Consider the following 23,889-nt stretch of genomic DNA (forward strand, 5'->3'; position numbering starts at 1 on the left):
TACCAGTGACAGCAGCTTGTGATGAAAGCCACAACTAGGGAATCTCAGCACATGCACTTAGTGCTGCTCAGCCACAAAGAAAGGCTGGGGCAACAGATACCAATTTCTGAAAGGTCTGCATGAGTCTCGATGGGCCCAGTGACATCCCATAATGAAACAAAAGCAGCTTCTACAGCTAGCAGCACCTAAGCAAGAGATGTGGCTAGCATCAAACCTGGCTGCCTTTGTTTTTGTAAATGGTGTAATTGAACTTGCTATTGCTGAGTAAGGTGCAAAGGCACAGGAGGTGTTTGATCCTAATGAGGCACTTTTAACCCTTCCATCACCAATTCCTGAAGCTTGCTACAAGCAAGTTTCAAGGAGGCTCAAATGGTGCAAGCTAGGCAGCAAGGAGCAAGGCCAAACTGCACAGTCCTAAAAGCATTCAGCAGATGATTTTAAATAAAAATGCTTATATAGGTACAAAATACTCGTACACAAATGCTTATACATTTGTACTTGCATATACATACATAATACTTCTTGAGAAGTGCTTGAAAGAACTGTTTGTATCATTCAAAGAACAGATTGAACACCTTGTGTGTGCCCTGTGGACTCAAAGGACAAACTGGGGTTTCATAGCATGCAAGGCCTAACGAGATAGTCTTGGATTTGATTCAAGCTGCAATGGGTCTTTATTTTACATGTACGAAGGGCACAAACACCACACCACTGCAATGTGTAGTAGAGTATTTTAAACTGTCGCCTATTTATGAATTTCTCTAAAATATTGCATCTGTGAGCAGATAGGTGACAGCCTGAATAGCCCTGGGGAACTGGATTTCAGTCTTGGAACCCATCTCACATCACTTATGACCATGAGGTTTCCTGTTAAAACATCAGACCATCAGCAGATGCACAAAAAGAAATGTGTCTCCAGTCACAACCCTCCCTTTCAGGAAAACCAAAAGCAGTAGCTTGTTTCCAAGAGATCTGGTGCGCGCAAACAGAGAGAACACATGTTGCTTAACAGGCATTTCCCATCTTTCTGAGGAACAGGCCTCAAGCCAGATGTAAACACATTGTGGATGACATTTCCCTATAAGCTGCCATCCAGCCTATCCTGAATGTAAGAAATGGTTTATAAAGTGTTGAGTAACCTTCTATTGACTTTTACAGTGCACATACCCACCACACTACAGAATTAAATCCTTTGGAAACACAAATAAATGCAGCATCAACAAATATTAAGACACACATATCCTTTTGTGAGGACATCCAGGAGGCTGCAAAACTGTGACTCAAGTATTTACACAAAATCCAACAGGCAATGAAATGTGTGTTTAAGTAACTGGCTGAACCAGATCCCAGAAGTACAAAATAAAGCCTAATGAACAAATCTTTTAGCATATTGAGCAGATCACCCTTCACCTTTTCTACATTTACAAGTTGCATCAAGTTGGAAAAGGAAATAGTTTACTAAGACAATGCAACTTTGAAGTGGAAATCTCAGACAACATAAAATCTTTTGATGAACAAGAAATCTATGACCCATGTTAAAAAGTACAACTTCTCATTTAAGTAACCAGAACAAAAACCATCGTCTTACTGGTTTCCAAAATGAAAATAAACTGTTACTTGACACCAGTCAGAGATAAACGAGACAGGAAAGTCATGAGAAAAGTCATTAAATAAAAGCTCCAAAGTGAACAGCTGGGAGAAAATTTATCCTGCTGGTCCTACAGTCTAGAAAATAATTTTCCCTCCCCTGAAGTGGTCGAGATAAATGATCTAACTGAAGTTCGAGGGAAAAAGTCAGTTTAAATCAACATTTCCTGTTACTCACAATAAAGAACAAAGGAGGAACAATAGCAGACATCTCATGTTCAGTTGAAGAAATACCAGCTGAGCCACACTTTTTATCTGATGATCATTCCCTGCTGTGCTTAGGCTGAACTAAACCAATGTTTATATGGCACAACAGGGCTAAAATTGCTTGTCTTTTTGGATGCTCACTGATTCCAGACCAATGCTAGCCTACTGACTCCTAGGTCTTGACAGTGATGGATGGCAAAGATTAAAGAAAAAGCATCGTACTTCTATGAATGTGTATTATCAAAAAGTGATACTTTATACTGTAGGGAGTGAATGAAATGCAGGGGAAACACTTCAAGATTGCAAAAAATCTTGAAGCTTGAGATAAGATCGTACATTCTACTAAACTATATGTAAAGCTTTGGAGAGTTGAATCTCATTTTACTACACTAAGACATGAGGAAACTGTAGGGGAAAAAGGATGGGAGGAGGAAGACAGATAAAACTGAAAGAAAAAGCTTTTTTGGATGGATGGCACTGGATAGTGTCAGAACCCAGATTTTCTCTCTCTCCTTAGTCCTCAGGACTGGAGCGAAGACAAATATTCTTCTCATAATAGATAAGAAGATTTATTATTCTTTTGTGGTCTAGATAGTAGCAGAGGATATCTTAGTAACATATAATATAGTTAATTCCTTGTAATTTACCAACAGTTTTCTACCAACTGTAGAGAAAATTAAAAAATGTCTCCCAGAAGCAAAGGTGGTCTCTTAAACAGCTCAAGCCCAGGGCTATTGGTTCAATTGGGTTCAGTTGTCAACTTAAGACAAAAAGACAGCAGAGTGCCAGTGCTTTTATCAAGTCCTAAAAGGTCACATGGCAACTGAACAAAAAGAAATGAGATGGCAAGCCAGAGATATCAGGAATGGCTCCACAGTCTTGGTGGAGCGCTCTCACATCATGGGATTCAGTTTACTCATAGCAAACAGTGCCAAATCTAGTGTCTGTGAGAATTATAACTGCCTCATTTCCAAACTACCAGTCACTTCTTTTTTCCTTCCAAGTAGAAACTTTTTTTTTCTCCCACCCTAACCACAACCTATTGACCCAAACACAACAAGATTAGTTTCAGAGCTTCCAGGGTCTCAGTGCTCAATCACCCAAACAATACACATTGGTAAACTGCTCTGCTTTGCCATGCCTGATGAAGGAGTGAAGTTAGCATGCTCTGCCAAGAAGGTCAGTGGAATAACCGAACAAGGAAGATGATTATGAAAATTAAGGAGCCAAACAGCAACAGGATTAGAAGCCCTCCCTTGCTTGTACCAAACAAAGCCTTGCAGGGAATTAAAATCAAGTTCAGTCACAGAGGTTGGTATCTCTGACTGTAGTTATGTGATTTTAATACTAATTATTCCTTAACTGACAGAGTAGCATCAGAAGAAATATAAACATTTTGTGGCTTTATTCAGCAACGAAGTCTGTGTTTTATTGGGCATTACGTAACGACACCATTTAACTAGTAAAGTCAGTGGCCATCATTTAAGTGAAATCAAAAATCCACATCAGGCAATAGATGACTTTTTTTCCCCCCCTGTATTAATGGAGAACAATATTCCTCTAACAAAAATTACCTTTAAGACTGTTCTGAACTTCTAACGCGATGTCGAGGGCATTAAACGGCAAAACTGGTTCACTGGCAATGTGCAAAGTCACTTGTCCTGTTAGCTGAAAAATACAAAAAAAATCCAAACAACAGTCAGGTAACTTCTAGCAGATGCAACAGCCAGCACTTCTTTTGGAATAGCACATATTTTCATTGCATTGTATTTTCAGAGAATAACGAATAAACCCCATAAACATTTCTTTCTGAAAAGGAATATGTCCTAGACCACCATCTTTCTAATACATTAAAAAATAGTAAGAGATTAGAATTTATGATCACACACAAGAATTCTGTGCGGTGCTTTTTCTGTGGACCAGGATTCTGCAGGATACTCTGAAGTGCCTTTGTTTTGCTTTGTTTTCAGAGAAAACATCTCCACATTCTAAAAACTGCAACAGGGATACTGTTCTACCTAGTGCCCTCGTTTTAGCTATTGGATTTTGAGATTTTACACAAGAAAAAAAACCCCAAAACCCCACAGACATTAATGAGCTTCAAGATCAAGTCCACGACTAAACATGAGCTGACAGGGAAACCTACTGCCTTTTGAAGAGATACGTGACAACTTGATGCACACAGATGTACAACTTCCAAACTGGATAGACTGCTACATTCTCTCAGCAATTTACAGACAAAAATCCCCAGTGAGTGAAAGGGAACTCTTAGTCCACTCCAACTAGACGTTAGCACCTGTCATGAAACTCAATGGCATGAATGCTTCTTTTCAGCGGTTCCAGAGATGAGGCCAGGGACTGACTGGCCCGAATGCTTTTTTTCCACTGATAGAAGATAGGCTATCCAGCTCAAGGCTTAGACATGCTACAGGGGCTGTGTATAGAAATATGTCTTTCTGCTGAACTATACCTAGCCTGTGATTAAACAGAGTATTTCAGTCTCTGGGCTGCCAAGTCCATCACTGTTCGTGGGAGCTATAAAAACACACTGACAAAAACATGCAAGAAACTTTCATTCATCTTCTTCATAGCCCGATATTGCAAACAGGGAAAAAATACCTGTAGGGCTGTGCTCTAAAATGGAACAATGGCTGCAGGTGATGGTGATCGTGTTGATAAAAATGTGGACTGAATAGAATCATATTGTACAATACTACCCAAGGTGTTGGGGGGTTTAGAGTAATATCTATCCTTCAAAAGCAATATGATAGTTTCTGTGCTGAAAGTGGTATTTTAATTTCACCATACAAAGTAGCAGGAAAAGACAACAATGCTAAGTGATATTAAAAACAGCAGTATGGCAATTGAAAAGGAAAACATCTCCCAGGAAAGTGGATGAAAACAGGGTAATATCAAAAAATACAAGTTTCCTGAAGAAAGATTAATAGAACTCCAACTACATTTCTAAAAGCATTAAAGAAATGCTGTATTTTGACCTGGCCACAGACTCATTTGGGTACAGACACTGAGGCAACATGCTGTATATCAGGCTGCAACCTGTATCTGAGCACATACATACTGTGAAGCTATTGAGATTTACCTCTACAGAATACAGTATTACAAAAGGCATTAAGAAAAACAAATAAACACAACCCACCATATATACAGCAAGAAAAAAATAGGAATAATGATGATATGTCAGGCTAGTATCAGAAAAACTACATAAAACAGAGTAAACCTGAAGGACGATGAAAAACACCATTTGGACATCTGTGTTACAAGATTACACAGTAATCGCTCATGAAATTTTTCCCCAAACTTCCCAACTGCATGGGCCATTAAAGCTCGAAGGCCATCATGTTTTCTATCAGTGATTACACACAAAAGTCTCTGGGGTGAAAAACATTAGAAAACCTTGGTGTGCAGAACATGAGAGAAGTATTGCAGAAATTAAAAAAAATAAAATTGTTAGGGCAAACAGCAATCAGTACAAAACAGCATCCAGATCAGGTTCATATAATCCAGAAATAAGTAACTGCAAAAAAATGGTTCTAACTGTCCAAATGCAAAATCTTTCCCTGTCCTCCATGAAACTCCTTAGAGGCATAGCTGCTCAGAGCACGAACAACCTGCAAGTTGCTATGGAAAAGCAACTGTGGCAATGATATAAAGCCCTATTAGAGAGGAGGCATTCTATCTGGAGCCCAAACCCACTGACTCCTAAATAGTGCTGTATCACACTAAACATTTGAATTCTTCCCTGACACCCCATTTCTGCAAAAACCTTCACTAAATGGTAATGCAATGTACATATTCATAGGTATAGGGAGGTACATGAGCAGTTACAGGGTGCTACTGATACTTTTCAATCTGTTTCCACAATGTTTAAGAACACAAAAATATGGAAAAAAATGCTTCTTTCCTGAGGCATGAAAGTTGCATCATAAAGGAGAACACCCTAGTAAGCATCTTTTCTTTCCATCATTATCTCCTACAGAATCTGGCTTGACTTTTACATTTTCTTGCCTTCTATTTCCTACAAGCAACTGTATTTTGCTTTTGACTACATAAGACCAAACTTGTTTTCTCTTTCCTATTCAAATAAAGTTATACCATCAAGATCTTATGACTGACTGCAGCATTTTGGAAACTCTATAGTATCTCTGTATGTAATACTGCAGACATTTGTGTTAGTAAATAGGTAACACCGGTGTTTATTAAATCACGTACTTTGTAGGCTAATCTGGAAGAAATCAATCACATAAAGGAAAGCTCAGAGCATTGATTTCAACAGAGTAAGTAATAATGCTGCAGAAGCATATATCAAACCCACATAATGCAGCAAGACAGAAAAGGCTACTGATTTCTTATTTATAGTCTTATTTTTGGATATACCATTCCCCTGAGTACAACACTGAATATACATGGAAAATAAAGACAAGCTTCTGCCCCCTTTTCCCTGTTGAAAAATGGTTCAGACTGACTATTGAATTATTAAATGCAAGAATAGCTTAGCAAAGAGTAAAGACAACAATTTTCTCATAAAGTGAAATGCTAAAGCAGCATAATTGATTCTATTCCCATACTGAACTGGTTATAATGCTAATGACAACTTCTCGAATGGCGTTTATACATAATAATACATGCACAATACGCACAATAATTGATGTTACATATGCACAATTATCAAGCCTAAAAAAAAAAAGTATAGTTCTAATGCTAATTGATGCTGAAATGCTTTTCTTATACAATTTAAAAATCATGAGTAATTCTAGTTGTAAAGACAAGACCGTATCAGGTGACACTCCCTAAATGAAGCCCTAGGTTCTTCTCTCTTCCACACTATCAGAAACTTCTCATTGAGGAGGAACTACATCTTTGTGCAGTTCTACCCAACTTGGGAACCGAATTTCACTACAGACATCAGCTCACAGGGACATCAGGCAGACCTGCACCAATCTTATAAATACTGTGACAATAAAATAACAACTGGATTAAATACACACAATATGTTAGTCTATGTAAATTATACACATCCTTTATTTTTTTAGCTGTTCTACAATATAAATAAGGAAAAAAACCCTAAAATGGAGTTTGGGGGATCAACTGTGTCACACCTGGATTTTCAGTTGAGTTAAATTCAGTTTTCCAGGCCACGTGTTTCCTCAAATTCCCAAGCTGCCTACTAACAACTCAAAGCACATCTATTGGCATGCATAATTAAAAAAAAATGAATACTTATTATCCAGTATACAAAACCGTGAAAGGCTCCACCCAGTCTTTTTTCCACAGATTGAGTTTTGGTTTTGGGGCATGCTGTGATGACCATCTTAAATGTTACCAGGTTTTGCAGACAACGCAGGCACAGCAACCCATCTTCCCTTCTGTCGTATGACAAGAGACTTGCAAGATGAATAAAATAAAAACATATTTAGTGGAAAGGAAGATATGAAAATATTATGCTCCGTAGAGATCAATCTGCTAGAATAAACATCAGCTTATAGCGCGCTGGCAGTTTCTTTAACACAGAAGTTTGCTTCCCAGTTGTGTTTAGGGTTTGTTTTTGTCTAGTGCAATTTGGAACGGTGTGCTATATCTAGCCTGTGCGCTGTGTAAACCTCAGTGGGTGTAAGTGCTGAGCCTTTAGGACATTTTTAGTTACATTAAGAGTGCTAAAATCTAAACAGACATCTCAGATCTCTTCATATGCCAAGTTACAAACAACGTAACTTAAAAAATCAGGTAAACTGCCATGTTTATCCTTGTGTGAACACAGCTCTTCAGTAGAGCTGTACTCCAGTTTTACCTGCTGGAATGCATTAGACACAGATACTCGAGACCTGAATTTCGCAGCGGCAATTCCTTTGTATTTCAAGCCATAAACCTCTTTTCTTCTTTCCTACATTCCATAATTTTCAGGATTTTCATGTCTCATTTTATTCTATGAATATTAATGGCATTTTACCCTACTTAAACCTGTGCACTTTTAGAGAAAACGAGCATCCACATAGCAGCTAATCTACCAAAAATGTAGCGACTCACAGGAGAAAGCAGATAATGCAGCAAGGTAGTGGAGTAGACCTGTGTAGATTCTCAACTACAAACTCAGCAGACCTCTGTAGGTTAGAGTCCCTACTACAGATCCAAACAATCCTTGCAACCAATCAGTGTGTGGCACTTGTTTGAGCTCTGAGCCTCAAAGTCCTTTGGCATCAAGCATTAATCTTTTTGAGTCACATTTGCCCTCCCACCTTGCACCTCTCCCTTCACACATTATCCAGCGGGTTCACAGATGAGGAAAGAGCATGGGAAGATACTGCGCTGTTTAGGGTGATCAGTAACAGTGTGTTGAAAATAACTGTTCTTCCTCTTTTTTATTGCAAAAGTGAATGAAAAGTTACAGCTTTTGTGGTTGGCTGTTGTGCTCTCTAATCTCAGGTGCTCATATTTTTCATCAAGGAGTCTCTCTTCTCACACTGCTGACTAGTAGTAACCTGCTGAGAGCTTCTGACAGTAACCCAAACATAGTGTCCAGACCCATGTTAAAAAAAAGCAATAAATCTCCGCAAATATTAAGATTCCCTCTCAGAACCACAACATTAGCAATCTCAATTGTTCAAATAATCAGCTTTCCCCAACCTCTTCACCCTGCAAAATTAAATATTTTTGATAATACAGGCAAATTTCCTGAATTTGCTTTCTGCTGGTTCCCCCCTCCCCACTGTGCTGCCCACCACCCTGACTTCCTTCATGTTATCAGAGTTTTTTAATTAAGCTTGAGAAATTGAGTCTATTTAAATTAAATTTGTGACTCCCTGGCAATAACATAATTCCAGCACCTCGCATTGCTGGATGAATGGCAGCAATCGTGAGAGTCATGATAAATTAATGAGCACTTTTAATACTGGGCTCTCAATTTACTGTAGTAAAATTTCCTGCATAATCAGCCTGCACTGTTGTTTTCCTTATATTCATCACCCCCCAAAAAAGTTAATTGACTCATACAAGAGGAGCCAGAGAAAAGAGCATGAGAAAACCAGTTCTCTGGTGCTGTGTTTTTCTGAAGAAGCATGTATTCCTTTGATTAGCCAAAGTAGTAGAAATGTGGTCACAAAACAGATGTTTGCTTTGCACTAAAACTGCCAACTTCTGAAAATTCAGAACTTCTCAAAAATTCAGTAGTACTTACCGTATGTATTTTTGTTCTCACTGAAATCTACTTCGGTGCCAGGGCATATATATACTATATATTACACTGCAGGTCAGACGATATTTTGGGGTATCTGACATTCAGTTCAACATACTGTATTTTAGGTCGGTAGAGGGCTCTCTGACAAAGGAGTACAATGAATCTATGGCTACGGCTGATGAACTAGAGCATAGTAATTCGTAACAGACAGCTGTTTCTGACCAAGGAAAGTAGGAGTCTTACAAATATTAAATACTTTATCTCGATACCCCCCTCTATACTTTAATATAGGTTTATTTACTTGTAGTATAGAAAATACTGATGAAAAGGTAACTGTGCTAGTGAACAAAACATGGGTTCTCCCTCATTGTAGGCACCCTGTGCACAGCAAATCACACTTAACTGTGTTACGATGGCACACGGTGTTAGGCATCCCAAAAATTATGCCTTCAGATACACCCAAATGCTGGTAGCTCGGGCCCCTGCTGGAGTATGGAAGATCTCTATTTACATGATCACAGAATTGTGGAATCAAAGAATGCTTTGGGTTGGAAGGGACTTCAGGGATCATTGATCTTATGTTACATTTTCTGCATGGCTCATGATGAGATTTCTCAGGGACTGAGAAATCAAGGTCATAAGTATCAAGTGATTAATTTGCTTAAAATCTAATTTTGTTGGCAAACTTAGTAATATATCCAGCACTTAGAGCAGTGAAAATGCATTTTCTATAGATTTCACTCACAGCTGGGAGGGAACATTCATCCCACTGTTTTCAATTGCTTGCACAAAAAAGAAACTCATGCTTATCTCTGCTGCATTTTCCATGCACATGCAGAAAATCCTACATTTTAAACAATATTTATAGAAATTATACAGAAATTCATGTTTTGTGTATACTTATGTGCACTTAAGTGAATCTGCTAATACATGTATATTTAAAATATATGTTAAATTGTATTTATATCTAGTGAGTGATTATACCCCATGCTCTGGGTTATAACTCCAGAAGGTTATACCAAGTTTTTTTCCACTCACCAATGTGTTCTCTCCAGACCAATGAAAGGGATGTCAGGGAGGACATCAGAGGGTCATCATGCCACTCTTCTCACAGCAACACAGCACAGAGTGGGCAGAGGTGCCTTGTGTCCTGACAGATATCACTGTGCTCTGGAGCTCACTGCTATGGGACATGCCAGACACCAAGGACACAAACAGGCCCTAGGCATGACTAGTCAGACTAAAAGTGATGCCCCAGATTCAAGCTTCACCTGCGGGTAGTACACTTCTTCCCTGACTAGCTCCACTCCGAGCCTGGGAACTGGGTTGAATTCTGGCCCATTGCAGCTTCTCTCAGTGCTGCACAGCAGCGCACAGAGATTATTAACTCAACTTCCACGAGAAAAGCTGTATGGAGTTAGGCATGGCCCTGCGTAAATGAACTGGTACTCAACCCAGGTTGTTTGGAAGGGTGGCAGAAGGACTTTATGGCTGTGCAGAACACACTGGGTTGATGCTTACACAGGAAGCCATGAAGTGAACTGCAAAGTCTGATGAACTTATTGAAATATTTTACAACTAGCTGGTATGCTCCTGAAGCTACCTATTTACCTGAAAAAAACTCCCTCACCATTCAAACTTGTCCCTTACGTGGGCACTGTGGAAGTGTAGCTAGAAAGGAAGAGTTTCTCAAGCGCTTTATTTTTTTTTCTCTCACATAAACAGAAGTTGCATGTCTTTGAAGTACGTAGGTATCAATAATCTTGTGAAGAGTTTCTAATCATGCATTTTATATTTATGCACGTCAAATTCTAGTGCTATCTAGGCACAAAGAAAGTGTCAAATTAACTTCTAGAAGGGCCACTGGATTCAAGCCTCTTGTTAAAAAAAACATTAGTCACTTTTCCCTAGTGTGTGTAGTTAAGAGCATGCAAAAGGATATAACATAATGCTCTTCTGCACTTCCTGATCTCCGGGGGAAGAGGTCACCCCATGACAATACAAATCTTTAAATCATTACAAGCCCTCATGCTAGGTTTCTTAAAGAGATTATTAGAAGTTTGTTCTAGTGTTAATTCCTTTTTGCCTCCAACTTTAGCACCAGGTTGCTGTGGTTACCGGATGCAGACTTTGGGAGTGACAAGTAGAGAAAATTTTGCTTTAAAGCGGAATGATTTGGATATAGCATTCCCATCAACCCTGATGCCATCACTGCACCAGAAAGTGACCTTTAAACGCTTTCATTCTCTGACCCTCTTCAGGTGTAGCAGGAGGATGGGAAAACTAGCGCTAGATCCTTTTTAAAGAAGCAATGTTAACTGCCTGAAGCTGGTTATGGGCAGTCCTCAGGAAACAGGTTTAGCTATTGTCCTGGTAGAAAGAGAATTATATAATAAAACATGAAGTAAAATTTATTTCTGCATATCAGAGGCAAAGATCTCTGATGACAATGATCATGTACAGAAATTGCATCTTGGACAGTTCTTTACTACTTTAAAGCAAAACTACCTAGCTTAGTTTTTCTCTTTATTTGCATGTGTAACACAGACATCTGAAGGGTGAGACATGCAGCGAGCTAACAGTGCACACGTTTTAGGACAAGAAAGCAAGCGTCATCTCAGAATGATGTATCAGACACGATTTATCAGTGGAGAGTCCTGTGTAGTGGTATGAAAATGCAGGCTGCTGTGATTAACAGCTTGGACATCACTCTCTTCCATGCTACTAAATGCCTTCATTGTGTTTGCTACCTATTCCTGAGTATCAGTACCATTCCCTGACTTACATATGTGTTTGAGTCTCCCATCAGTATGTTAGCACAAGCAGCCCTCATTCTTCACAATACAGGATAATCAAGGCACAAGATGATAGGACAAGATGATAACAAGATAATGGATAATTTTGTTACCAGTTGCCAGACAGTTGGCTGGGTCCTGCTGGTCTACGAGCCTTACAAGTCAGACAGTAATGACTAGCAGATGAAATAAGCAGCAGTGCAAGTCTGCATTTAATCACCCGGGTTCACAAGCACTCTGCAGAAACACAAACCAGTCTAGCAAACAGTGTGTTCTCTTACAGTTCTAATTAATCAAAGTATCTTCACATTTGCTTCAAGATACATGAACCAAGAATCTTTCTGAATTAGGACCAATCCCAGGATCATACATTCAAGGACATCCAAATAACTGCTGAGTTTCTACTCCATGTGTACAGACAGTGCTGCAGAATCTGCAGGAGTCTGAAACTTGTGGCATTGTTAAAAACTAGATAATAGTCATCAGAGTTCAATAATAAAGAAATCTGCAATAGGAAACTTCAACCATAGCTTTCAGTTTAGACCTTGATATCATCTTTTTAATCACTCCCCTTTTTACAGGAATGGATTTGATTTAATTGAACTCCTAAAAAAAAAAATCTCTAATCACACTTCATCAGCATGCAATTATTATTCAAAGGAAACCATATGTACTATTAGGCACTCTTAATTAAAATAACGCATATAATCTGCTTCAGTACCTAACACATTCTCCTTGATGTTCATTATTCTTCTTCTTCCATTATTGTGACAATACAGTTTTTCTATTTTTCCTCATCTATCCCCATTTCATTTATACACTTTTTCAATGTTAACAATCACGCTATCAGGACACTGAGATGTGTTAATATGCTGCCATCCTTAAAAACTCACTGCATAGCATGACCTTTAAAATGAGTCAGACTTGACGATGGAGATTTGTGAGAAGAGAATGAGGAAATGCTGTAACAGGAGCCTTAAACTACATTCTGTTTTGCATGAATTTTATTTTCAATTATGACATCTTCCAAGCAGCTATACTGAGAAAAAGAATGTGTGGTATGTAGCAGCCAGTCCGAGAGAGAGACAGACAGGATTTGGGAGAACCAGGGACAACGGATGTAAAACAGAGTTTGAGAACTTGAAGAAAAGCATCAATAAGGGGTTGAGGCAATGGTTCCTTGACGAACTTGGACAACTCAGTTAACTCAGCATAGACTCAACAGCATAAGCATTATGAAAAGATCCACCAAAACGTTACCTATCAAAGTCCCTCCATCCTCTCAAACTCAGGGAAGCCAAGATATTTAATAGTTATATAGAGAAAATATTGTTCTTTTCTCTCTTGCCACCTCTTGATGCAAAGATGCTTCAAATTGTTCCACTTAGGTCACCCCAATCAGTGAGGACTTGGGCACTGACAGTTCATTAAACATGACAGACTAGTCCTGAGGGAGAGACACTAGTGAACCACAGTGCTGAGGATCCAAAGCAAGCTCAAAATACATCATCATATATTGCTCACAGAGAAGATGGAAGGAATTATACTGAGGGCACCCCTGGACACCAGGGTATACTCCAATATCCACAAAGAGGCTCAATTTCCTTGTTAGGCAGTTACTTCAATTAGTTATATACCTACTCTTGGATATACTTGCATGGTAGTTACCAAGTCAGAAAGGGATTTAAGCTTCTTACTGGTATCATAATTCAAAGACACAATTTCTGTGAATTTTTCACAGTACTTTTAGAATTGGAATATTCACTCTTCAGTGTGTGCAAAATACATAGAATAAGAGGTAATCGGGTGACTTACAGTAATAAATTGAAATTTAAATCTCAAAAGGAGATCTCATTCCTCCTCTTGTAATTAAATAGTATAACTTAACAAATAAAGGTGGGGAAGACTAGTGGTTTTCTTTTAAAAAGAAAACATTAATTAAAGATGAATATGTTTGGGACTGAACAAGCTCCCCTCAGGCTTGAGGAAAATGCCAAGTCTGACAAACTCTTTGAGCCTTAGGGAATTCCAGGTCAGTTTGATGAACCTACTGAAGTATTTTATAATTAGCTGGCATGCTCCTGAGGCTACCAATTTACCTGAAAAAGAAACTCCCTCACCTTTCAAACTTGTCCCCGAACAACAGTGAATAAAGACCTAACAAACAATGTTTCTCATCACAGAGTATTTTTATAAACAGAGAAAGAAAACTCAGAAGAATGTACTGTACTGAGAATGGCCTCAAAAACCATAAGGAACCCTAGCAATAAAACTCATACCATCTGAAGGTGGAATTGAAATTTACCACCACATCTGGGACCGTAATAATGCACCTGTTACTAAGATAGTCAAATTATGAGGGCCATTTCATTCCACTGCACCCTATCTTTATGTGGGCTCTGTATTAAAATGATGAAGGCAAGATGATATAATAGCAACCACAAAGATTAAAGGGAGAAGCATGTTTTAGAAGCATATAATCTTACAACACAGCAGCAAATGTTACTACTTGCTCAAATGACAACAGTTGATGTTAAGAAAAAAAACATAAATCAATGTTTACCTACAGTACAGCATCATAGATGCTCCAGGTACTAACTATTTTAAGTATCTTATTTATAATCATCATTAGTGTCTAAGCACCAAAAATACATTTCATGACTGAGAAAATAATTCAAAAGACATCTACCCTAAAAGGCTTGATGCCTATCTCAAGCTCATCCGATAGAATCAACACAGGCAGAAAGAGACATGTTTTGCCTGAGCATTCCAAATATAAGGACAAGAAGGATGGAGATCTGATGACTGTACTGAAAGAAAATGATGAAAGGGATATTGTTGTAGAGACTGGAGAGTGGAAGAGGTGGGGTTTGAAAAAGGCAAAAGATTTAGAAAGAAAAACAAGTTGGAATTTGCTGCACAGCATAAAGAGGAGCCTGGGGAATTTCTGAAAGAGAAGATGGTAAGATTAAAAGGACAGCTGAAAAGCAGCATTTTGGCAACAACACCACTGTGGATGGATTGCAGGGAGAAAAAAGACTTGCAAGGCAAATGTGTCAGGATGAGAAGATTACAATGCAGACAAGTGGTTTGATCATGAGTCCAGTGAGAAAAGGATAGATATTTAGAAATACTGTAGAATAAAAATGTATCAGAGGAAAATACTGAACAATGTCCTTCAGCACACTGCAGTCAGGTGTGTACTCAGCATAATTTCCCCATATTATGTAAAACTGCAAATGAATTGTCCCACAAACTGAAAAAGTTGTGCAGAATATGGCACTGATACAGTGTACAAATCAGTGGGAGTGCTGATAGCACCGAAGGCGATATAGGCAAGTGTACTTGCACAGACAGATCAGACAAACTTCTGTATGTTAAAATTGAAGACAGATGCAGTTCCAGGTAAAATTGGGTATTCAGACCTAAAAATAAAATTAAGACTTTGTAGATTCTAAGAATTTTCTTTTCCCCTTCCCTGCAGCAGGAAGGCAATGTGTAGAGACATGTGATGTGCTTGAACAACTTTAAACCAAACATCAATAATCTTCAGAAGTTTTGATATCAGAGTGAAATTTCTAGAACATTTTGCTCTATGCCTACATTGCATGTCAAAAATACAAAACACATTGTGAAGGTTTTCATGTATATATTCAGAGAAACTAAAAATTCCTACAGAAACTCTTCTGATCTCTTGGGTACATTGTATCAACTCCTGAACTCTAATTAACAGTATTTTCATTCACTCATTCAATAATAAGGATATGGGGCAGTTCTGGGGTGAGGAACTGATCAGAATGCACACTCAATACTGGATTTTAAAAATTATTAAAAAATAGTTTTCATTTATGGACCTAATGAAAAAGACAGATTTTAGAATTCATCAGGAGCCAGAAGCAGTAGGTAATAAGTAGCAAACTAAGTTTTTTACCACCTTTTAAGCTTCACTACACACTATGAATACTGACCTCTTAAAATATTTGGAACAAGACAAGTGACACTGTGAATCTTGTGGTTTCTAGGAGATGCTAATTACATACTGCTCAGTGGTGACAGTCCACTTTTGGGAGGGTTGCCCTAAGAGACAGCATGTAGACATCTCTCTGTCTTCCTATACCCAAGTATTTAAAACTTCCATTCTGAGAACAGCAGACACTAGACCCAGTATTACATTAGACTGTGATTTTGGTAATACTTGTTTTACCTGTAGTCCTCCAGCATTTCCCTGCACAAAACCCCTGTGTCCATGAGACAGAGGTTTAACCATACGCCATCCATTAAACTTATTGCTTTTTCTGCTCAAGTAACAACTGACATTTGCAAAAGAGGGAATGAAGGGGAAGAGTGGTGCCATCTAAGCAGAGGGGTTTATTTGTGCAGAATATTACATTAAGAGAGCCCAGTAGCTATTAGTGATTATTAATCTTCAATTACAATAATATCCATATTTAACAAAAAAAGAATAGGCTATGCTGCAAGTCATGAAAAAAGCCTTTTTAATTGTCAGCCCTGCTAGTCTAAAAGAACCTTCACCCTATTCATTCTGTTATCATTCTGTAGTTTGTAATTAAAGTGCTAATGTATATCAGAATTCTTTGATGTCAAAATAAAGGAGTATTTTACCAAAGAAATTAAGAACACAGCAGTTACAGGAAATTCAAGTTTCCAAGTAAAAATTAGAAGAAACAACCAAAAGTAATGTAATTAAGTAAAAACTATTTGTGTTGAATAAGAGAAGGAAAAAACCTGTGGCAGTAGTCATTCTGGATTGTGGAACAGTTTATTGAGCAATGTGGCAAAAGACCCTTCTCTTTAATAGTGAAGTACAAGCAAGAAAGAAAGGAAGTAAGTATTCTGTACTGGCAGGAATGGACTAAATGATCTCAAAGTTCTTTATCTTAAGCTATACAAGTTGTGGTAATTCACATGTTCTGAAATCTAACTTCAGTTAGCATGCCTCACCGTAACAATTCATACTATCTCATCAACGATACTTTATTTCCATGCTGATTTCATGTTTGAGGTAAAAAAGGTAGTCAGGGTCATTTTATGTCACAAAGTATGTCTAAATTAAATTATCTATGTATAGACATCCATACTACATAGAAGCTTTGTCTTAAACAATCAAGGTCAGCAGAACTCTTAATATATAGTCTTGTCTCTTTGCCTTACTGATTAAGACAGCATGGCTGAAACCTGGCTTTAAAAGCCAAAGGAAAAGAAAATTTCAGAATTCATTTTGGCTTTTACTCTGCTAAGATCCACCTACTTGAGCTGCTGGAGAGTACTAACTGGAGTATGTTTCCCCACACCAGGTTAGATGACAGATACTAAAAAAGCTGGTAACTGAAAGAGTCAGCAAGGCAGCCAAATCCCACCCTGCTTCTCTGCCAGTACCACCAGTCGCTTCTGAAAATGGACCTTGAGCTTTGGAGAAATCTTTCAAAAGCAACTACTGGCTCTAAGATGTGAGTGGACACCAGGATACCTTAAACTCTTATCTCAGCTCTGACACTGTCATCCTTTCTCTCACAATCCACTTCTCTGGAAAAGTGATCTTCTTTACCTCAGAGGGGTTAAAAAAAAAGTCAGCAAAGCCTGATTATATACTACTGCTATGATTCTGCATGCAGCTTCAGTGAGCTATGGATTAGGCAGTTCAATACATTTTATAAACAATATAAACATATTACTGTTGCTGTTTAGCAGTGTAAAGGATGTGGTTTGCATTCTTCTCTTCATTACTGTTTGAATTAAAACCACTAAGCCTTGAAAAAAACCCAAATAACATAACTCAGTCTCAGTGGAATAGATCAGCCAAACTGAAAGCGAGAGCTTCTTTCTTAACACGAAAAATGGTTTTATTAAAACCACGTGACTCAAGATCATCTTCAGTATTTCCTACGTGACCTCTAAAAGGAAGATTTCTAGTTCTGCTACCTTTTCAGGGACTACCAAAGCTAAGATTATTGGAACAGACAGTAATTTTAAAGTTATTAGTTTTTCATTCTCAAAGTCACAGTTTAATAATTTTTAAGATCCAACTAGTCGTATAAGAACGTAAGCGTGAAAGTCTATTACGACCATCGAAAATAGGGTAAAATAAGAGTTCAGGAAACACAATTACAGATCGGTATATATACTTCCCAATGGCTTTGTATCTGTTCTGTTCTTCAGAAAATACAGGCAAATCATATGTCCCAAAAATGAAGTTTTGGCACACAGGATTACTAATTAATTACTAACAAGTTGCTTAGTTTAAGTTCAAATAGTTTGGAACAGGTCAGGCAAAGACTGCAGAGAATAAATGGTCATTATTTTTTCCCCTTCTAATACAGAAAAATTTCAATGAATTTGAAGACTTCAAAAGTAAGGTTAGAAAAAATATTTCCTTCTATCAGCATGAAACTTTGTTACCTTCTCACCAAACAGCCTGAATTGCTCCAAAGTTGGTAAAAAAGGCAGCTAAATATCAAGGATGTGCTTTCTATAGTTTCTAGGAGACTTTGGTGAATTGTCCAAGCTGTGAACAGAACACAGCCTACAACTCTTCCCAGTCTTTGGAATTTCACTGCTTTCTCTGCCTTGTCATGAAAATGGCAAGTGTTAACCTGCAAATCAAATTACTATATTTATCCAGTTTTCCAATTTTTCATCACCCCTTCCTTGTTTCTCCTACGCCTTATACAAGTCACACAGAAGACCTATGTTCTGAGGGAGGACAAGCTGAGTTCTAAAGTGGAGTGCTCCTCAGGTTTCTACCCTGCCAACAGCCTCTACCAGAAATGCATGAAGCGCAAGAAAACTATTGACAGACATGGCCCAAAGAAAAACTAAATACAAAAGTAAACTAACATCATAAGCTGTTTGCATAGAAATGAAACAAAAATAATCTTTCAGAAAAGATATTTTCTGAGAGGGTTCTCAATGTGTATGTCACTTTTAAATTAAGGTGAGACTACTAACTGGATTTGAGTATCTGAAACATAACTTGCGAGTAATATAAAGAACACGTGACTGTGTGAGGTATTACAGTATCACATCTTTCAATCCTCTGTTTAGAAGTTATTTACACAAGTTTAACTGATTACATTAGACAATACGGAAGTAGGAAAAAATAAATGGGAATAAGGATATGGAAGCTGCTTATTAGCAGCTTCTTGATTCCAAAAATGTTCTGCTTATGAAGCATCTTTAAGCATAACCAAGGACTACTACTTAGGTACTGTCAATGAAGACATTTTGCAGTGTTCTCGAAGATTTATAGGGAGCATGAGATGGTGTAGGTAAGCAAATTAAGCCAGACAGTACAACCAGGTTATAATACATGTAGTGCCATGTTGCTAGCTTCCTCAAACATGAATCAAATTTGGAGACTACTGATTTCAGGCTCATGCTGTGAAATAGGGAACTGCCTTTCCCAGTTTGTACAGGCTGTGTATCCAGCAACTGAGCACTGTCAAGGATTAGATTCACGTGTTACAGCAGTGAGGACTGTGAGAACGTTACTTGGGTCAAATATGTCCTCACCTTCCAAAAGTACTAAAGCTTTAAGAGGTATCACTAAAATCACTTTTTCTCAGGTACTATAAAAGACACAATGATAGCTCTGAATGAGAAACTGGAAAGTCATGGCAAGTACAGGGCACACTTCAAGCCAAAGAGGTGGGGAATTTTGTTGTTGTTCCTACAATATTCTCAGAAGACCAGCTTTATTTCTATGATCCACGTCAGTGAACCAATTCAACCTGAAATCTACATAACTTGAAGATAGAAATGAAACATTTTACAGCAGTGTGTCACAGCTTTTCTAACATACTAATCATGCAGACATTCTCCAGTGAACAGAAGCACATTTATCATTTCATTTATGCTCACACTTACTCAAAAACTTACCTGTACATCTTAACAGTAACTGAGACAAAGCAAGCGCAAGCAGCAAATAGAACCATGAAGACAGACATGATGGGCCTTCAAAAACCATTTCTTGACAGCAGCTGAAAAATGGCGAAAAACCAACCACATTCCTACAGGATTTATCAAATAACATCTATCTTTGTAGGAAAACTATCCCTAAACAGGAACTAGGCTACTGGACAAAATATCTCCACAGGACAACTGAATTCTCAATTTAGTGAAAGAACACAGCACATGTCTTATTGTAATTTCTGCTTCTTTTTGTCCTCTCCAAATGCTAGAGCACAGTAAAAGTACATAGCCTGAACTATAAGCAGAAAAAAGAAAGTTTTAAACTTTAAGACACTGAGCAAAATTTCACGTTTCCATTTTTGTGATACTCACCCAGATACTCAGTTCCGTTCTTTGTTTTCTAATCCAATTCTGAAGCACTTGAGTGCCTCAGTGAGAGAAGTCAGACATACTCATAGCCAAAATATACAATAATCTTCATAAAAATAAGCAAAAATAGTCAAAGCTTCCAGTTTTGCTTTTACTGCAAATAATATGTATTTTCATAATGTTTTTTTGTAAATAGTGAATCTGGGATGGCTGGTATCTTCAAATAACCACCAACCACGTTCTGACTAATTGCATACTAACTAAAATCGGGGGCTAGTTGTGGTAAAATGATTGCACATGTATTGCCCATTACTATACAGAAAGCATCATATGCCTTTCAGCTTTAGAAATTTATTTATAGCTTATGTGCTATACACAAGCTCATGTTAGTTCAGTGTCTTATCTCTGTCCATTTGGGGATATTAGACCTGTGCTCAAGCCTAGAATCCGGCAGTCAGCACAGTTCCAGTGACATAAACCAAACCAAAATGACAGTGTTCAAGTCCTGAGGAGAGAAAGCCCGCCAAGTCTTCAGCTCCATTTTCCCCTAAAGACCTGGGACAGGCAGACTGACAGAGAGAAACGCCCACAAAAAGCATCACTTCACTACTGGTGAATGTATTTGGAATTATCTTAATGCACTTAGTATTTTTTAAGGGCTTGCTATTTAAAAAACTTTGTATATATTTGTACATATTGATCTCTTCTGCTTTTAGAAGCCCACCAGGAAAACTTACCAGCAATTTATTGCTCATCTAAATGAAAGATGAAAAGTAGATTGTTAAGAACAACATATCATCTGTTTCTAGACAGGCTGTATGCATAAGGCATTAAATGGGACACAGATTTATAGCTATTTTGGAACCAGAGGTCAGTTCTTAAAAATCAGCCCATGTAGGTACTGTCTTTTATTACATAATTGCAACTCACCTGTCCAAGGTTTGACAGAATTTCGGTGCTTCTGCCAATGGTAGTACCTGTTTCGTCCAGCAAGCAAGAGAATAATTTCTCCTGTCACTGCTGAATATTCAAAAGCCAAGGCCTTCCAACTCACTGGACACACTTCTGCCAGTGGTATATTTATGTGGGGTGAAGAGCATCAGCCAAGTCCCTCACCCTCCTGCAATGTGATCTGGAAACCCAATGGCAGAAGAGCATAGCAGGAGGCACAAAGAGGAGAAAAATTACATGTTCCAGGTATGTGTAGAGTGTTACTTCTAAAAAAAGATGCTGAATCTCTTCTCTGACAGCTAGTCAATGAAAGACTGATGATCTAATAACTCTAACAGTATGATGAGATAAAAGCACTTGCTGTAGATTCAGACATTGACTGCACCCAAGTATCTTAAGATTTATTTTTGTTTACTTCTGTTTCACTAAGAAAAGCATATGGCCCTAGAGTACCCTTGTACTTCCCCAGCAAATACAGATTAATTAAAAAATATGCCAGATAAACAGAAACAAGATTTTAAATGCAATTCCTTCATTAAAACTTCATCTTATCTGTTAAATACATATTGTTATTTGGAAACAATAAGCTCTCTGAGATAGACTGTAATCTAATATGTTACAGAGTGATACTGGTTTTTTTTTTAATGTGGCAGCATCCCCAAAAACATGTTCCATGCTACAAAGATGGATGTTCTGATATTATCATATTATTTCCCCTACCATATCTTTTCATGGGTGTGACAAGAAGGTGCTCTAACAGGTAATCTGAGTACTGCAGCTCCCAAAGTACCAACTATCTCATTTTGGATACACTCTGCACAGGCTCTGCATTTTTGGTATTAGTGTCTAGAAATAGATTGAAAGTTGATAATTAGGACATAAATGTTATCATACTCTTGTTCTCTTCTGTCCTGTCATGACTGCGTTTTGGGAGCTTGTTTACTTCTAATACATTAGAGAAGAATGCAGTAATATTTCTGTATGGACTTATATCCCTCTAATTCTCTAAACATAAAAAGGAGTGATCCAATTTTCAGTGGAAAAAAATCAGTGGAACAAGAGTCCTTCAAAGAAATATAGAAATATTCTTAATGGGATAACTAATAATCATGTCAACATTGCATTACCAGTTAAATATAATAAAGCATATGGGGAAATTTGGAAAAGATACTAGCTAGAATTTATTTTGTCTTTTTTTTAAATTGAATATAAAAAAATCCTTCCTGTGAAAGATGTTTTAAAGTTCTGAAACATATGAAATTTTTATTTTTCCATTTTTTTAAATTCTACTTTAACAAAATCTACTTAATATTTACTTTTTTTCACATTTACTATTTCTATGTGGCTTTTATTGAAATAGCAGTGCTGTTTGGAACAATAAGTAACTTATTAATTTAGGATAATGCTCTATTCAAATGCACTGATTTAAAAGAAACATTTAGAACGCACAGTTTCTAAGATAAGCTGGTTTAGAAAAGCACTTGAACAAATATCTATAATGCAGTTTATCTGGGAAAAAAAAATTGTTACTTAGAAAACAATTAGAACTGTTCCATATAACAACATGTTTCTCTCTGTACTGTGAGATGTTACTTGTGGACACAGATTTTTTTTTCCTGCAAGACAAAGGGAATGCAAATGAAAGATTCCCAACTTAGTGTGGAAAAAGGAAAGAAGAGAGGAGACAGAAAAGTTTAGATTAACTCACATCCTCTACATTCAGCATTCAGCCCCTCGTATTATGCAAAATATCTATTGAGTGAAAAGCAAGTTTTTGTATTTTTATATATTTTTTGAAACTATGATACAATATCATTATGGTTCTGGTAATTTAGCATAAAAAGAAACGTTTCATCCTTTGTCTCATTAGGATCTCATGTGAGGCTCCTGTCAGCTGCAAGTTTGTTCAGCTTATCTCAAGAAAAAAAGAAAGAAAAAAGTTTTAAATTTTCCTTAGATATGTCAATCAAAATGATGACACTGGCTGGAACATCAAGTGCAGAAGAACATCATTCATGTCAGTTAAAGCAGACTCTCTGTGCAGCCCCATTTTCTTCAACACTTTTAGACAAAACAATATTTATGCAAAGGTCTAACCTCACCCTGCAATTACCCCACAGTCAAACTGCACTATACAAAGGTGGGCAGTCAATGATTCCAACATGTATTTCCCTTTATGTGCTAGTCCCTTAGCCAAGTAATTTCTTTAGGATCAGAGTGTCACCAAAGTTAAAGAGTATTCAAATTTGAATTAGCCAGGGAGAGCCAGCCAGCCAGACATTCAATCTGAAAGCCTTTCCTTACTTGGCTATGTGAAAATTATTAAAATACCAAATTTCTGGTGATTTATCTCAGGTTCATCTGCAGGCTATGTTCATTTAGATGCAAATTTACTGCCCTCTTACCAGTTGTGCAGTATAGATACACTCTCTGCATTTGCTTTCCTTCATGTAACCATGTTTTTACTGTATTTGCAACAGTTGCTAAACTAAACAGCACACTCTATCAGGTCTCTTAGAATAAAAGACAGGCCTCTTTTGATGTCCTCATATAATTTTACAAGCTCTTATTATCATGTTGTCTTTTTATTACAATATAGCTGTTAGGAATGGCAACTGTTAATATTTGAGACTAGAAGTTTAAGGGGGGTTTGGTGTCAAAATAAACATACTGATTGATGGAGACCAGTGAGCTGCTCAGGAATCACAGCTTTTTCTGTAATAAGGAGCTCAATGAATGAGCTGAAGAGGAACACAGCCTTTTCAAGGAACTGTTAAGCACTGCGTAGCTGTGGTTCCAAGG

General features: G+C 37.6%; 1 protein-coding gene across 1 annotated transcript in view; it reads right to left on the minus strand.

Annotated features, from left to right (window-relative positions):
• The window catches only part of NAALADL2 (N-acetylated alpha-linked acidic dipeptidase like 2), a gene marked incomplete at both ends in the record, with an annotated part of 350,941 nt that overhangs the window by 21,642 nt on the left and 305,410 nt on the right, over positions 1-23,889 (minus strand). Inside the window, one exon of the mRNA XM_084267228.1 lies at positions 3,429-3,522. Within this exon, the coding sequence (XP_084123354.1) occupies positions 3,429-3,522 (94 nt within the window). The remainder of the gene's footprint in view (positions 1-3,428; positions 3,523-23,889) is intronic.

This window comes from Gallinula chloropus (genome assembly GCF_964237585.1).
Source record: "Gallinula chloropus genome assembly, chromosome: 8".
Classification (NCBI taxonomy): Eukaryota; Metazoa; Chordata; class Aves; order Gruiformes; family Rallidae; genus Gallinula; species Gallinula chloropus.